The sequence below is a fragment of the Galeopterus variegatus genome, unplaced genomic scaffold (assembly GCF_000696425.1).
Source record: "Galeopterus variegatus unplaced genomic scaffold, G_variegatus-3.0.2 Scaffold5046, whole genome shotgun sequence".
Lineage (NCBI taxonomy): Eukaryota > Metazoa > Chordata > Mammalia > Dermoptera > Cynocephalidae > Galeopterus > Galeopterus variegatus.
The window spans coordinates 86,118-101,660 of record NW_007731157.1 but is presented as its reverse complement, the minus strand read 5'-3'; the positions used below and the strand labels follow the sequence as shown (position 1 = coordinate 101,660).

General features: G+C 38.2%; 1 protein-coding gene across 1 annotated transcript in view; it reads left to right on the top strand.

Moving 5' to 3' along the window:
* LOC103604242 (kinesin-like protein KIF16B) overlaps nt 1-15,543 on the top strand; it is a 147,596-nt gene that overhangs the window by 54,598 nt on the left and 77,455 nt on the right. The window contains exons 8-12 of the mRNA XM_008588809.1: nt 170-338; nt 507-638; nt 1,784-1,959; nt 9,163-9,228; nt 12,733-12,792. Coding sequence (XP_008587031.1) covers nt 170-338; nt 507-638; nt 1,784-1,959; nt 9,163-9,228; nt 12,733-12,792 — 603 coding nt within the window. The remainder of the gene's footprint in view (nt 1-169; nt 339-506; nt 639-1,783; nt 1,960-9,162; nt 9,229-12,732; nt 12,793-15,543) is intronic.

Below are 15,543 nucleotides of genomic sequence, written 5' to 3'. Positions count from 1 at the left end.
TTAATTTTGGAAGTTTTTGTAATCAGTATGAAGGCCAATAAATCAACAAAATTAAAGAAATCTACCCTGAGAGATCTCAGTGAGGAGTGGAAAATAATTAAAATTTGTATCGTAAACACCATCAGGGCCTTTTGTACTTCTTCAATTTTACTTTTATATTTTACTGCAGGCAAAATTTGATTCTGAAATGCCATGCGAAACCGTGAGTAAGATCCACTTGGTCGATCTTGCTGGAAGTGAGCGTGCTGATGCCACCGGTGCCACTGGGGTCAGGCTGAAGGAAGGAGGGAATATTAACAAGTCCCTCGTGACTCTGGGAAATGTCATTTCTGCCTTAGGTAGGTTTGAACTTGTCTTCTGCCTCCTCTTTTCCCTCATGCTACTGTGTTAGTGTGAAGCAATTGATGTTTGTGTTGCAAACTGAGGTAATATCCTCAAGCAATTAGAGGGGAAAAAAATCCTTTAATAATTGTCCTTTTTCTCCCTTTTTCCCTTCCTTCCTGCAGCTGATTTATCTCAGGATGCAGCAAACCCTCTTGTAAAGAAGAAGCAAGTTTTTGTGCCTTACAGGGATTCTGTTTTGACCTGGTTATTAAAAGATAGCCTTGGAGGAAACTCTAAAACTATCATGATTGCCAGTAAGAGTTTTAAGTTGTTTTCCTGAGAGTACAATGTTTCCTGTGAATTAACTGTAAATATTTAAGTTTAAGGTGTCTCATTAGAAAATAGCACGTTTTGTATCTTACAAAAATGTTTTTTCTGTCTTGAAGAAAATCACTTACTATGATCCAGTCTATAGTAGCATATTATTAACTGTTACATTGCCTTGCCATGCTATGGAAGCTGTGATGACTCTCAGCATTTCTTTGCTTTAAGTACAAGGTAAAAAATTTAAACTTCATAACTGTTAGGAGAAAATCATTATAGGGACACAAAGTAAAAATAACCCAACTTTGTTTTTCTATTTAAAGCAGTAAATGTGGAATTTAAAATTAAGAATTGAGAGGAAAAAAATAATAACAATATTAATAAATAATGAGATAACAGTAATATACCTTATTTCTGTATTCTGATCTATTATTTGAAAGAAGCAGAATAGAAGGAAAAAATGTGGAAAGGAGACCATTGTTGAGGAGAACTCAAGAACCGTTTCCCTCCAAACTCCACTTTTCCTACCCACTCTCTCCCGTCTTCTCTACCCCCACTCCGGGTCTCCCCCACCCCTCTTTCCATGCATTAACTATGGAGGCAGGGGATCTACCCTGGGAGATAAACTCTGTGTGCAATTGTAGTCACCTAAACCTTAAAGTTTGGTGGTGGGTGGGATTAACCAACTTTAAGAAGAAAAGAATTAACTGATCTACCTGGCTTTTTTCAAGAATTATTATGCTCAGGGTTTTTATAGGTTGTAGGCTTTGCCAGAAATTTTAAAGCTATTTTAATTTCTATATAATGTTAAGAAGTACAAATAGTATTGAAATCCTCTTCTTAAATTTTCAACTGCGAAAACTCCCTAACTATAGTGAGGTATCTCATATCTCATTTTATAGTTGGTTGGGTGGCTGATTCTAAATTTAAGAAGAGCAAAAGAATATTTAATTTGGTATAGTGAGTACCCTTTCCTATAAATCTTAGATAATTTTTAGTATTCATTACTGTGGCAATGAATATTTAGTCTATCCAATGACCGAGGGTTAATCTGACTTTCAAATTACAAACCAACTTCGTGTTAAATGGAACATGGGGTGCTGGATAAATTATTTTTTGAATTCACTCTTCACAGCCGTTTCACCTGCTGATGTCAATTACGGAGAAACCCTGAGTACTCTTCGCTATGCAAATAGAGCCAAAAACATCATCAACAAGCCTACCATTAATGAGGACGCCAACGTCAAGCTCATCCGCGAGCTGCGAGCAGAAATAGCCAGACTGAAAACGCTGCTTGCTCAGGGGAATCAGGTTGGGTTTTTCTGAGATTTATGGATAATTTTTTTTGAGTAGTGGCATCTATTTCTAGATCTTAATGAGACAATTATCTCACTCATAGTATTGATTTGAGTAAATAAGTGCTAAGTAAAGCTTTGAAGGAGTTAGCCAGTCTCTCCTTTACATCAGCCTCCCATTGGCCTTGGCATTCATTGTGTGCTCTGTGCATTAAGATTATATTCACTAAACCTGAAGTGATTAACTATCTAATAGTTATCAATTATGGATGGAAATTCAGCATGCAATTGGATTAGCAGCCTAATCTCCATTAATGGAAAGACATTGAGATGCCTAGAGTAATATTAAAAATTCTACCCATGCATTTTATGACTTTAAAATGTGTTTTAACAGAATGAAAGTCTTGTTTGAACACCTTTCTGGATCTCTATTTCATATCTGCCATTATAGAGGTGGTTATGGTGATTCAGTGACATGTGTGACGTTATACCTGTGGCCTGGCTGAGATGCTGTCCCTGGGGTCTTGCTTGATTGTTGAAATGCCCTCATTTCAGGGTCTGATGGGATTCTAGTGAAGAAGGTTTGTCCTTTTGTGCTCTTTTTTTTTTGTCCTTTTTCGTGACCGGCAACGGATTGCAACCCTCAGTGTCGCGCCCGTACCGGACCAGGACCGGCCACGGGATCGCAACCCTCGGTGTTGCCCCCGCCCCTCGCTCAGCCAGTGAGCGCCCGGTCTGTATGTGGGATCCGAACCCTCGGCGGGAGCGCCACCGCGCTTCCCAAGCGGCGCACTATAGCATTGCGCCACCGGGCCGGCCCCCTTTTGTGCTCTTGACAGTAAACTTCCTTACAGTTTGCAGCGTGTACATGCAGAGTTGCATTCTGTGATGAGGAGTAGGAGTTAAGCTCTGGCAAGCTTAGACAATTGTCATGAAGAAAGGCCACTCTTGAAAGAAAATAAAGGGTGGCTTTTTAAAATGTTGAAGTTAGACTGGAGTTAGAAATAAAATAAAGGTACTTTTCCTCCCATCTTCTTAACCCATGAATGGATGTCTTAAGTATGTCATTTAAAGAAAAGCTTTTCTTTAAATGCAAAGTGGTCTCTCTGGAGCAGTGCTTTCCATGCAGGCGTATATGGCACTTGAAGCTCTTGACATCCCATAAATGGTTTGATCTCTGAAAATATCGACAGAATGAAAACCTCACTGAATTTTCCATGTTCAAAATACACCTGGCAATTTCTTTCCACATGATGGCAGACAACAGTTGAGTAGGAATTGTTCATTGCCCTTAAAAATCTCTCCACACGCAGTTTACTGTGTGATGCAGAGCTTCCTGGGTGTGAAAGGCAGCTAGAGTGAATAGTCCAGCTGCATGTGACGTTATCAGCCCCTTATCACATAAACCACGAAAGTCAGCTTTATTTACACACCTTGTTATTAGGATCTTTTTTTCAATGTTTTAAAAAAATTATTTATCTAAAGTAAGCATTTAAGATGAGTTGGTATGATCAATCAAACTACTATATGCAAAGGAAAGTATTTGGAAAACTCTAGGTGCAGCTTCTTGTACTTAACCTTTTATTAGGTATAAGAGAGTGAAGGGAAAAAAGAGAGATTGTATTTTTTAAACTAATCTGAGGAAATCCTTGAAAGAAGCCTTATCACATAGACAGAAAAACTTTAATTTGTTAAAACTTTTACAAATTCTCTCTGTGAAGAATGTCTTCAGAGGTATTGGTATGCCAAACATTGCCTTATATTTTGTGGTCTTTTTTCTTGTTTCTCTAATAACCTTACCCCTGCTATAATCAAGTATTTTTGTTGCTGTAGTTTTAGAGGTGAGGATAGAAAAGATAGTGAAGTCTAGTTTAGAACACTGAAGATAAAGTCTTTGGTAAACTTAATACATTACAATAAAAATGGGAGTCCAACTTAAAATAATATATTATTCTATGAAGCTATATATTGTGAGACAATGCAGGCTTAACCTAAATTAATTAAATTTGTGGTGCTTAATAAACAGTTATTCTTAAATGCCCATTAAACATTTCTGTATAAATTCTTTTGAGGACATTGCTTCTGTTCCTAGAATATTCTACCTCATATGCTGCCGTGGTTCATTGAGAATGGTATTCAAATCAAAGTTTCATTTCTAGGGTTATTTATTTAAGCACAGTTAAGTAAAAATCAACTCCTACTTTTAATAATTGTATATATCTCCATTGCAAAATGTCATGTGCATCACAGTTTTGAAAGCACAATTTTAATGAAGCAAAATGTTCTGACATGTACTGTGTTTGCTTCTCCTACTACATAGATGTATAGATACAGTAGTTTATGCAGTCATGCATCACTTAACGATGAGGTTACCTTCTGAGAAATGTGTTTTTAGGCAATTTCATCATTGTGCGAACATCATAGAGTGTAATTACACAAACCTATATGGTATAGCCTACTACACAGTCACTCGATGTGGTCTCTTACTGGAAACATTAGTTGTGGATTTTGTACGCTTAGTGGCTATGACGTGTGAAGTGACATGAGAGTAAATCAATCATAAAAGAAAATGATGCCATTGAGAGACATGGTAAACACGAGATGCATGAGGCTGCTGCCAGCGTAATATGGCGTACTGTTTCACTGTAAACTCTTTTTTATAGATTGAAGGAGTACACTCTAAATTCACTGTCAAAAGTATAGTATAGTAAATACATAAATCAGTAACATAGTTTTTTATTATTATCAAGTATTATGTACTGTGTATATAGTAATTGTATGTGCTATACTTTCATATGACTGGCAGCGCAGTGGGTTTGTTTACACCAGCCTCAGCACAAACGCGTGAGTAATGCGTTGTGCTGTGACATGATGGCTGTGATGTCACTAGGTGATAGGAAGTTTTCAGCTCCACTATAATCTTAGAGGATCATTGTTGTGTTGTGGTCCTTCATTGATCAAAACGTTATGCAGCACATGATTGTATATATACATGCACTTTTTAAATTATATATTATATGTTTACAGTTCAGTGAGTTTTCACAAGCTAAGCACACCCATCTTACCTGCACTCACCTGAAGAAACAGAACATTACAAGGATCCTAGATGCCCCCTTTAATTCTCCTTTTAGGAACTACCTACCCTTCCTGTCAAGGGTAACCATTCTCTTGACTTCTAAAGGTATAGTTAGTTTTAGTTTTGTGTATTTTTGTTCTTTATATATATGGAATCATGAAGTATATGCTCTTTTGATCTTGCTTCCTTCATTCATTCAACATTGTGTTTCTGAGATTCATCCGTGTTTTTGCATGTAGTTGTAGATCCCTTTATTCTCATTGTTGTATTGTTTTCCATCATACAAATATGTCCCAGCTCATTTTTTCCAGTCTACCTTTGATGGGCATTTGGGGAGTTTCCTATCTGGTGCTATTAGTGCTGCTGGAGACTTTATTCTACATGTCTTTTAAGTGAACGTATAGATGTATTTGTTAGGTTTATTCATGAGTGTGGAGTTGGTAGGTCTAAAGGTGTAGATATGTTCAGTGTAGTAGATACTGCCAAGCAATTTTTAAAAGTGGTTATATCAGTCTATACTCCACTGGGCTGGCTGCTTAGCTCAGTTAGAATGTAATGCTGATAGCACTAAGGTTCAGGGTTCGACCCCTGTACCAGCCAGCCACCAAAAAAGAAAAAAATTTATACTCCACCATTTGTGTATGAAAGTGCAAGTTCTAGTTGTTGCAGGTCCTTGTCAACACGTGGAATTGTACATTTTTCATTGTCACCATTCTGACGGATATATGCCAATGTCACAGAATGATTTTACTTTGCACTTCTCAGATGATTAATGAAGTTGAGCATTTGGATATGTTCTCTTTTCAAGCATTTGTTCTCTTTTACAATATTTGAACGTATTTTTAGGTATTTCTGATTTTAATTAGCAGAGAGATGTCTCTTGACTACTTGTCTCTCTTTAATGTATCTGAAGACAAGTTAACAGTCTAGAAATGAAATAAGCAAGGAAAGTTAGGAAGGAAAGAAGACAGTGGGGAAGAGAGGATGGAGGTAGAATGAATTCCTCATTTTTTGTAGTTGGGGTCAAAGATAATTTTTAAATAATTGAAATGTCATGTAAACTTTTAGGGTACACACATCTCAGATGGGTCACAAAGTGAAGCTCAGTTATATGGTGTTTGTAAGAATGGGCAATGGCCTACCAGATAATTCAAGAGGAAAGAAAGCAGTCAAAAACAGCATTATGTGAGCTTACTGAAAGAGCACTTTATGACAACAAAGGGTGCAGCTCACCGATAAGACATAGTCTTAACTCTCATAAGAGAAAAGAACAGCAAAACTGTTGGAAATAGCAGGAAACAGATCCACACACATTTGTCACAGAAAACCTTAACCCTTCTCATTCCGTGAGGGCTCACGTAGACACAAACAAGTAAAGGCAGTGTATTTACATAACACAATGAAGATTTGCTCTACTCAGTACAAACCAGGGAAAAAGTTGCAACTCATGCCATGAAAGACTACATTCTTTATGAGAGGAGCTTCTGTAAAATTATAAGAAAAAGATCAAAACCGAACAGAAGAGCAAACAAAGAATGTGAGCATGATTCATAGAAAAAAGTTTCACATGGCTTCTTAAATGTATGAAAGTGTGGTCCATATCATTTGAAGTATAATAAATGCAATTTTAATAGTTTAACAGGTATATGTATAGGCACATTGGTACATCAAGCTGTGGACCTAAGAGTTGTGCACTTGATTGCATGTAAATTATACCTCAAAGTTCTTAAAGAATGAGATGTCCTTTTCACCTGTTAGGTGGGCAATGACCAAAAAGATTTATTGTACAATATACTGGCAAGGGGGGAAGGCAAGAGGTGCTTGTGTATATTGTTAGTGGAGTTGATGTTACTACACTTCTGAGGTAGTGTTACTCTTGGTTTAACATGTGAACTTAATCTGAATATTATTTAATCCTGAAAGTTTTCTTCTAAACAGACACTTTGCGAAGAATAATTTAATTGGAAATGATTTACTTTTACCAATGATTTCTTTTAAAAGGACTTATGTAGCTCTTTCTTTACATGTGCTTCAAAATAAATTTTCAAAAGGGGTGGTGGTCATAATAGCTTTTGTGCGTATATTCAGTCAGTGATTATTTCCTAAGTTGATGATGTGCTGGGAAGGTTTCAGCTTTGACTATAGATGAAAATTTTCAACAATGGATTCTGTAAAATTAGCCATATTATAAAAGTGCTTACTAATTGTTTTGATATCTAAACAGTGCAGTCACACTAACATCTGCCACTTTCATTCTTCAATGAAGAATATTTATTAAGTACCATCTGTGTTAAGACAACCCATTAGGTGCAATGATGCATTGCAGTAACGTGTCAACAAAACTCTTCCTTCACCGAGGATAGATTTGACCTTGGGTTAACTTTCTGGCGTCATTCTCTGTAAACCATGCCAGCTGTATAATCAGGCAACATCTCTAATGATAGAAATGGCTCCTAATTGGTGAATTGCATCTAGATTAGGATGAACTGTATATGAACTACAAATATCAGCTGGGAAACCAAAGCTTTGGGTTTCCCTGAGGGCAATGACTCTTGTAACTGTATGTGTCCCTTAGGGTACCCTGGAGGATATGCCTGTGGTGTTGTTAACAAGAGATTCAGGGTCTTGGGGACAAGGGCTTTACAAGTCAAGGAGGGCCCCACACAGCCCATGTGAATCTTGACCCCACACATGTGAGCAGTTACTCAAGAGGGCCAAAGGCAGTAGCTCCTGTACAGCTGTGAGGGCTACTGCGTGGCCTGTCGCGAGGAGCTTGCCCACCAGGACGAACACCTGTGCTTCCCTGGCGGCCGGCTCCGCTTTCTGTTCAGTACACAGGTGTCCGGTGTGGCCTACAGTAATCTTGTTAGTCTGAATGTTTAACTGAGCCTAAGACTGCCTTGAAGGAGTTTTTGTTTGAATAGACATTGAAAGGTAAATAGTAATGAAAAAAAGTGCTTCAGCCTCTGAGGACAACTTGGCAATTAAAAAAAACATACATAGAGATGACTCACAAATTCCCCTTGTAGGAATTTGTTTTATTGATACAGCCCTGTTAACTGTAGGCAGTTGGTATAAGGATAGCCATTGTAGTAGCATTGCTGATAAAGCAAAAGATTAAAAGAATCTACATTTTCATTAATAGGAGAGTACTAACATAAATTATAGAATAGCCATACAATGGAATACTGTACAGTGGAATTGGAATTGTTAAAAAGAATGAAGCGGTTTAATTTTTACTGAATTTCCCCTAAGATAAATTGTTGAGTGAAAAAGGCAGTATTCAGAATAGTGTCTTTAAGCCATTTACATTTAAACACAGAACGAAGACATGCGTATGATCAGAATAGCTGCAGGTTTACACACTAAATTGGGAAAGAGAGATTGCCTGTGGGTGGGGTGGGAAGGAGACTCCCTTTCTTTTTTGTTCCTAATGACATCTTAGGCAGTGAGAAAGGGAGACAGGATTGGGAACAGTGTGTTCCTGTCACTCAGGGCAGGGACTAAATGTTCTGAGTGCAGTTGAAGCCCCAGCCTAGTTCCTTTTTCCTCTCCTGTCTTTGTCTGCTTTTCCCTCTCACTTCTAACCTGATGTTGGTATTTATCGTTCTCATGTCAGTCTTTACACTTCTGCAACATGCATAAGAAAATGGATAAATAGATTGTAGCGTAGCCATGCCATACATGGGATACCATCCAGCAGTGATAATAAATGAGTTTCATTTGCATGTTTCAACATGGATGAACATCAGAAACCTGTGGTTGAGCAAGACTTAGGCATCCTACCTTTTGAGTCTTGTACTTTTGTGCATAGTCAAACAGATGAATCCTTAAGATCTAGGGATTTAGATTGTGTTTGGTTTTGGGAAAATGTCAGTATGGTACATCTTTTGCATTGCTGATTTGTATTGCAAATGTAGGCTTACCAGGATGTCATGGTTTTTAATATTGAGATACGTACCCTGGGGATTAAAGACTTGGTGATGATCGACACTTTTTCAAGGGGTGTGGGGCATTACTTTTTACCTCTATCTCATATTTTCTGTGGAAGTTTTTGATAATTTACTATATTAATGGAAAAATCCATATTCCAGATTATTGCCTTCTATTAATTGCTGATCTCTTTGGTGGTTTAAATTGCAGATTGCTCTCTTAGACTCTCCCACAGCTTTAAGTATGGAGGAAAAACTTCAGCAGAATGAAGCAAGAGTAAGTGATACTTTGACTTATTTTTTAAAATCATGACTTTCACTGTTATTTTAGGAGCATGCTTTTTAGTACTTACTGTTTGAGACTCATTTTCTGTCATTTTACACTTACCCACCTCCCCTGTGACCATGTTTAAAGAAGCCCAATAGTTGACTTTTTATGTATTGCATCACATTCTCTGTGACTTAATAAATGTGATTTGTGTGGTATATGAGGGCTAGCTGCAATTAAAGTCACATGAACGTCCTCTTGACAAAGCAGTGAGGCCACTCGAGCCGGCAGGGTAGACAGGAGTCCTGGGTCGAGCAAGGCCGTGTTCAGTGTTCACAGAACAGCAGTGGGCCCCATGACTCCACCATGACCACCACTTAGCCTTTTGTCCTTTCTTTACTTTGTTTCCGGTGGGAAGTACGGCACGTGGAGCGTCTCAGAATACTCTAGGTAGATGCTTAGTTTCTCTTTAGCTGGATGAGGTTTGAGGCAGGGAGAGAGTGGCAGTGAGCAGCAGGATGAGAGAAAAGCTCTGGAAGTGCTCAGTGCTGAAGCCAGCGTTGGTGTGCTGGTGCTTTTTGAAAACCAGTTTCATGGATGACCTGGTTCTGTACTATTTTTTTTTTTTTAAACCCTCTGTAAAAAGAGGAGCAGTCATGAAGACCAGTTTTTGGAGTGGATTTTGTTCATCTTGCTGATGGGTTAAAATGGATATAGGAAGAAAATTGAATTCTGTTGGTAATAGCTCTTTCAAGAATATACAATGTGGAAGGTATAAATTGTGTTATAGTTAGGAACTTGTTGACACTTCCCTGGATAATTATGCTGATTAATATCCTGATAATAGTATTAGTGAACACATTAGTTTCTGAATCCCTATTTTTCTCACGAAGTTTTATATTTTAGTGCTTCGAATTCTAATTTTGAGTGCTAATGAAATATCTGGATATAGTCTTCAATTGTTTCTCAATATTAGTTTTCAGGAATACCTAGCAAGTTAATAGAAACCATTAAACATATTAATTTGAGTACATTATCCATGCTGTGACAGAAATGACTGCCTTACTTATGAATAATAACATTTTCTAAATTTTTTTTTTTTTTTTGTCTTTTTCCGTGTCCGGCAACGGATCGCAACCCTCAGTGTCGCCCCTGTACCGGACCGGGACCGGCAACGGGATTGCAACCCTCGGTGTTTCCCCCGCGCCTCACTCAGCCAGTGAGCGGGAACTGGTCTGTATGTGGGATCCAAAACCCTCAGTGTCGGTGTTGCCCCCGCACCTCACTCAGCCAGTGAGCGGGAACTGGTCTGTATGTGGGATCCAAAACCCTCAGCGGGAGCGCCTCCGCGCTTCTCAAGCGGCGCACTAGTGCAGTGCGCCACCGGGCCGGCCCACATTTTCTAAATTTTTGTCTAGTTTTTTGCTGATGCTTTTTGATTGTTTGGCATATGCTTGCCTATAAATCTCATCACCTGATCACATTGTTAGAGGTGGTGTCACATATTTCCAATTTTTATTAGTGTTTTAAATGAAGACTGTTTGATTTAAATACAGTGGTAAAGTAAATCCAAGGCATACTTTTAATTTTTTTGAAAGCTAGACTTTTATTTGATTGGATTCAAGATGGATTGATTGGTTTGCATATCTTCAGTGAGAACACATCAGTTGGTGAAATGCTGAATGATTGATTGTTGAATGCTTTGTATTCTCAGATAAATTGCCATTGAGAATCTGATAACTGATTAGTATGAATTAGTAGAATTCAGTACACCAAGTTTTCCTCTTTCTGTAGGGAGAGAAGGCATCTGAATACTCCTCTCTGAAAGCTTTTTCAAACAAAAAGCCCTGACAGCCATGCGACTTTTATTGCTGTCATGAGTCTGTGGGGTTGGTATCACTCAGGCGATGAAAGGAAGGGCTGGAGTGTATGACTGGTTTCAGATAAATCAGGACCGTCTTATCAAACCATTAAAAACAAGCAAAAAACAAAGTTAGAGGCTCTTTCAGTCCTGTTTCTTTTGTTTTTCACTGAGATGATGATGGGTTTTGACATTAGTAACTAGTAAAAGAAGAGACATTATTAAAAATAATGTTAACTTAATCTTATTTGATGTAAATTGAAGAGTAATATGAATGGCCACTGAATGATTGAACATAGGTGGGTGAGGTATGTTTTGGTTTTCCTCTTGAATAAACCATTGCTTCAAATCCTTCATTTCTTGTTAATAACAAACGCTTTGTTTCATTAAGATCACTCACATAGAAGCCCTTTCCAATTACTATAGTTAATGGCATACCTCTTGAATAAACCATTGCTTCAAATCCTTCATTTCTTGTTAATAACAAACGCTTTGTTTCCTTAAGATCACTCACATAGAAGCCCTTTCCAATTACTATAGTTAATGGCATTTGGAAAGTATCTTTCTTTTAGCATGAGAGTACAAGCAGATCTGTTCTGTGCATTCATTTTGACCTGGTTAAATAGGGTAACTCATTGGTGGGAAGACCAGTAGGTTTAAACATGTTGATGTCTGCCATTGGGAATGAGGTGGCAGGAGTGATAAAGGCACAGAGTGGAAAAAAGCTTTGATAAAGTGAGTTTCCCCCTTTCTGAAGTTACTTTCTTTAATTTTTTAATTTTTTTTTTTTTTTGGTGGCTGGCCAGCACAGGGTTCCTAATCTTTGACCTTGGTATTTGAAGTTACTCTCTTTTAGCCCTAGGTGTATTGTTTTCCAAAGAACATATTTTTCATTCATTTTTTCTTCCTACCTCTCAATTCAGGTATCACTTTTTGCTTTTAATGAATTAATCAATAAGATCATTTAAAAAGTTTTATGGAACTAGCAGAATATTTCCATTAACTTTGATAAGCAATATCCAGCTGTGCTGTGTTCAACAATTGGGGACATTTTTCCCCTAACTTATAGCATACTGGAAAGAAGCTGATTTTTATCAAAAGATTTTTGCTTTTACTAAAAGAGCCAATTAAAGAACCACCTTATTTTTCTTAAAGATAGAATGAGATTTATAAACCCTATTAATCAGCTACCAAAGCAAATTATCTCCTAAAAGAAAACTGCAGCATCCAAGGTGATTTAATCACCACATCTAATTAGAAAGAAAAGTAAATCACTATTTCTTAGGACCTAAACTATAGTCAGGAAAAATTAACCCATTTAATGGGACGTTGTCATCCTTGAACTTGTAATTTTGGTTAATAATCCAAGGAAGCAGCTTTTATTTAAGTGCACCATGAAAAAGACTGTTGTAGAATTCTAGGTGGCTTGATAAATTTATGTCCGTTCTTTCCTTTGCCATAATGTAGGTTTTAGGATGAGATCAGCTTGTTTGATTTATATTTGGTGATGGTTCTTTCAGGAGTAAAAGTTACTGTTTAATTAAAAATATATAGTACATCTTTTCATAAGCTATGAGAATTTAGAAACTTTCTAGAAGAAAATCATAAAAATTTTTAATGGAGTAATCACATATGTATATTTTTCTTTTTAGGTTCAAGAATTGACCAAGGAATGGACAAATAAGTGGAATGAAACCCAAAATATTTTGAAAGTAAGGACTATAAATAGGTGTCTCACTCTTATTATGCTGGCTTCAATGGGTAAAACTTTAAAAATTTTCCTCCTGAAACATGGCATTTGTGTGCTTTGCTAAGGTAAGATCAGTGTAGCTAATTAGTGACGTTTGTCAGGGTGGGGATTCTGGTTTGAACATGAAGAAATGGGAAAGGAGGCTATTAGACATTAAAAATGTGTGTTTTAACATCCACAGGTTGTGTTGATATTTAAGATGTTTGCTTTTGCTTTTGTTAATATAAAAGCCATATATTAAATGAAAAAAGATAATTCCCATGGCAGTATTGTAGAATATGCTTTCATAGCATGGCTAGATGTCAGAAATTTCTAAGCTGGTAATTTTGTATCACAGTTTTTCCCGGTATATCTCAATGGCTAGACTGTGGGGTCTGCATTTCTGGCCAGATTCGCTGTGAAGGGTTGTCAGTGATGGCCTCCGTTTTTCATACTCTGCTTCAAAATATAAGTGTCTTTATGTTTTGCTGAGTTGGTAGAAACCTGTGTCATCTATTGAGAGTCAGCCACACCAGGCTTGAGGTTGAATTTGGTGCTGTGATGGCCTCTGGCTGACTGTATGCATGAGAGAAGGCAGTTCAGAGGCTACTGAGTCTGAGGTTTGTTTCTGAGGTCTGTTGAGTAAAATCTCTATCTCCTCTTGGTGAGGCTAGACAGATGAGGTTTAACCGAATGTCTTGGCGGAAGCCTGACTTGGATCCCCTTCACATGCAAATGGCCTACCCAGTTATTGCTTCCTGGGGTAAACTTTTGAAGGTCTAGAGTAGCTATTGAATTCTTTGTTTAACAACAGTCTCGGAGAGCGTGGCCAGCAGTATATTATGTAAAGTTCCTTTGTACCATTTAGGCAACTCGGCCTGCTCGGGGGTTAAAAAGACTGTTCCTCATGAGGTCAGAGGCTGTCCTGAAGTTCTAGGTGGTAGTGGGTTGTAGTAGTCCTGGAGATATTCTTTCAAGCTGCAGAAAGCACTGCAATAGGTGAGGGTTTTTGCATTCAAACTTCTCTCTTCTCTCCTCCAGATAATAATGATGTGATATTATTTTGAGGAACTTCTGCTGCATTTCCTTTGTTGAGAGATGCTTGTGCAGGAAACTGAGCAAAGACTTCACTCATATTTCAGAATAGTCAGGTGTGGAATATTCTTGCCAAAGAGGTGAATATTTTTTGTTGTTTAAGGCACATTCACTCTAGAGGCAGTGCCACAGCCCTGAAGTTCAAGTTGTTTGACCTTTCATGGGCACGATGTAACTTCCCTCAGCAAATCTGCTGAAGAGGGAGGACTAAAATCTGCTCCATTTAAGGAAAGGAGAAATCAAATAGTTCGCTACTTGAAAAGTCATTAGTATACGCAGCGCCCGTTAGCACAGGAGGCAGTGCAGCAATAAATTGAAAGATGTAAGCTTCATCTCTTCTCCTGTTGCCAAGGTGTCTCTTCTTGTCACCGCAGCAGGGGTTTTATCACGTCTCTGCAAAGGTGTCCACACTGAGAGTCACGATGTGAAACCCCTGAACTTTTTCTTGTGCTTTTTCTCATAAGGTGATTCTGGGCCCTGAAGCTAACTCCCCCTCCAGTTCCAGTCCTATCTTTCGTAAACCTAGTTATTTTTAATGACTTTTCAGATGAGAAGGAAAAAAAAAGTGATACGTGATAAGTGTTAAAGGTTATGAGAAAGGTGAATCCTATCTCATATTTTATCCTTTTCTGCACCTTGCAAGCCCATTTTAGATTTCTCTGCTGGTATTTGTGCTTTAAATCTGTAGTCATTTTCTGCTCATGTTTCATATTTTAAGGACTGTCTTCATCTCTTATTGGAAGACAGTACCTGAGGGCTGAGGTGAAGAAGAGGCTGAAGAAGAGGTGAAATTCTTTTTTTGAAAACTCTCTTTGGAAATTGGTTGATATTTGATGGGTTTCTATCTGTGCGATTTGTGCAATCCTTTCCCATATTTCTGCCGTCTGTGTGTTCCATCCATCAGTTAATTGTTCCAAAAATGCTGTGTGAAACCCACCCCAACTCAGTGGCAACTACTGTGCTGGGTGTTATTTTCCTGTTTCAGCTATGAGACTTGAGATTAGTTTATCTGCATACATCATGAGGAGTTGCTTCAGGAATATAGGGGAATCCCTTCTCATGCAGGGGCAGGAGTCTAAAGTCAGTATAGGATGAACGTTCCTTAAAGTCAGATTACTCTTGAAAGTCCCTTAAATTTCCCTGGATGCCACCAGATCCTGAGCTCTTGGATGCTCAAAAGCAAGGAGGAACTTTGTAACCTTCTTTTTGTCTGTGGCTTCCCTTACCCTGGATGAGAGAAATTCAGGGTCCTGTTGGGTGAGGGTGGAGGGAGAGGGAAAGAGCACTGGGTGGGTCATGTCTGACAAAAGGCACTGACTATTTGCAGCAGAGCTGTGGCAGCGTTGTGATGGTGGCTGGAGCTTTGGGCTTTGAATGTGGATCGCAGTTCTTAGCTTCAGTTCTCTTTCTGACTCACTGGATCGGGACACTCATGCATAACTGTCACATAGCCTAGATCCCAGCTTGGAAATCACAGTGGCTGGCAACCTCTTTCTTATATCCATGTGAACAGGGTAAGAGATAATAAGGTGCTCAGTGATTTTGAAAGTAGCTAATGGTAGAGCATGTGTTTATCTTAAAGAGGCAGGTCTTAGGCAGTTAGGTAACGAGGGAGTTTTGTTCTTCTCCTCCCTCTACT